Consider the following 1,934-nt stretch of genomic DNA (forward strand, 5'->3'; position numbering starts at 1 on the left):
TGGCCTGGGGGTCCTCGCAGCCGGCCCCGAGGCCCGCGCCTCGACGGTGAGTGCCCGCCCCGCACCAGGGATGCTGGGAGCCGGGAAAGAGAGACACGGAGGAACCGGAGAAGTGGGAGCGAGTGGGGGGAGGTGGCGAGCCGGCCGGGCCACGGGGAGGGTGTGGCCAGTGTGGTCTTTGTGTTGCAAGAAGCAGGAAGACTGAGTGGGAGGCAGGGGGTGGGGGGAAGCTGAATGGGAAGTCCCTCCTGGAATCTGACTGCAGTCCCCGAGTTGCAGCCCACGGCCTTTTCCGGGCCTCGGGCAACAGCTGTTTCCAAGCCCCCTTCTCCCGGTCTGGGTCCCCTGAAGCCCCCTGAGGACTGTAGTTGGAGAGAGTGGGCAGAGATGACTGTCACTTCTGGACACTGGGGAGGGGTCGAGGGTGGCCTTTTGCCTTTTATCTGCATCTCTTTGGCCAGGGCCCGCCCTCTCTGCAGTCCGGCCGGAGGAAGGAGTGGGGGAGGGGCAATTGTATGGGGAAAGGGTGGGAGACGGGTCTTGGGGAGGGAAGGGTTAAAGGTCCCCTGCCTGATGGTCTGTTAACTCCGTGGTGCCCGGTTAGCCCCATCCCAGCCGGCACACTCGGTGGCAATGGAAAGATTGTCCCGGTTTCCCTCCCCACCCCATCCCCGGACCCCAGAGAGATCAGGAGAGAGAAAACTTCCCCGGCTCTGTTCCTTGGCAGCAGAGGCAAGAGGAGACCCGATTTCTAGACCAGAGTCACAGGTGTGGAAACTGAGGCCCTGATTTTAGGTCTCAGGGATCCCTCGTGCCAGGACCTGGCGTGACAGAAGGGAGGAAGAGACGTCAGGGGAGCTCAGAGTGTGCGTGTGGGGAGGAGGCAGGAAGCATCTCCCGCATCCCAGCCCCCAGGCCCTTGCTCAGAGGCAGCCACAGTCTGGCCTTCTGGTTTCCAGGCCTCGGCCACATCCGGGGTGTGGCTTCACTGTGGTTGGACACTAGAGGGCAGGAGACCTGAGGCTTGTGACTCTGGGTGTAGTCGGTCACCGTAGCCCTGTGTGACCTTGGACCACTTCTCAGGGTGAGCCTCAGTTTCCCCATCTGTTGAGTGGAGCAGTCAAAATTTGGCACCGTTTTGGAAGGGAAGTATTTTGGTAGGATAAGAGGAAGCACTTCCAAACTAACACGGGTAGTGAGGTGGTGGCTGGCTAGACAGGTGACCCCAGGAAGGCCTCCCTAGGACTTCTTTTTTGCCTGGGGAGTAGGAGCTGAGAAATCTGGCTCTTAAAGGGGAAAACAGAATCTCTAAAGTGAGGTGGGGTGCAGGAGAGAAATCAGGCAGCTAGAAAAGGGAGAAGTAGGCCCTGGATAACGGGTCCCTCCGGGACACCTCAGGGCCTAGAGGGGCGGTGGGTGTGACCACGGCCCCTGGCTTTTCCCAGGTCCACAGCCCTCACTCTCGCCCGCGGAGCAGCACCTGGAATCGCCAGTGCCCAGCGCCCCGGGGGCCCTGGCGGGCGGCCCCACCCAAGCGGCCCCGGGAGTCCGGGGGGAGGAGGAGCAGTGGGCCCGAGAGATCGGGGCCCAGCTGCGGCGGATGGCGGACGATCTCAACGCGCTGTACGAACGGCGGGTGAGTGCTGGGGGAGGGGTAGACGGCAGGTGGGACTTCCCGCCGGGGAGGGGGCTGCGGCGGCCCAGCCAGATGTGCGGCAGCTGCCGCCCTGCGCGGCGGGGTCGCGCTGGGGACAGGCAGGTGGGAGGGGCGGCGTGTCCGCGGAGCCACCGTAGGGCTAAGGCCCGCGCCGCCGCTGTCACGGCCCGGGGGAGGGCCGGGGCCGGCTATCCCCGAGCCCTGCAGCGCGCCCGGGGCCCACGGCCGCGGGGACTGAGGGCGGCGCTCGGCTGAGCGGCTCATATATCCCGGGCTA

At 64.9% G+C, this 1,934-nt stretch overlaps 1 protein-coding gene across 1 annotated transcript in view; it reads left to right on the top strand.

The window, feature by feature from the left end:
• BBC3 (BCL2 binding component 3) overlaps window positions 1–1,934 on the top strand; it is an 8,587-nt gene that overhangs the window by 3,681 nt on the left and 2,972 nt on the right. The window contains 2 exon segments of the mRNA XM_024768815.1: window positions 1–46; window positions 1,446–1,636. The exon segment at window positions 1–46 is cut by the window's left edge and continues 23 nt beyond it. Of these exon segments, the coding sequence (XP_024624583.1) occupies window positions 1–46; window positions 1,446–1,636 (237 nt within the window).

The sequence above is a fragment of the Neophocaena asiaeorientalis genome, unplaced genomic scaffold (assembly GCF_003031525.2).
Source record: "Neophocaena asiaeorientalis asiaeorientalis breed wild unplaced genomic scaffold, Neophocaena_asiaeorientalis_V1.1 scaffold629, whole genome shotgun sequence".
NCBI classification, from domain to species: domain Eukaryota; kingdom Metazoa; phylum Chordata; class Mammalia; order Artiodactyla; family Phocoenidae; genus Neophocaena; species Neophocaena asiaeorientalis.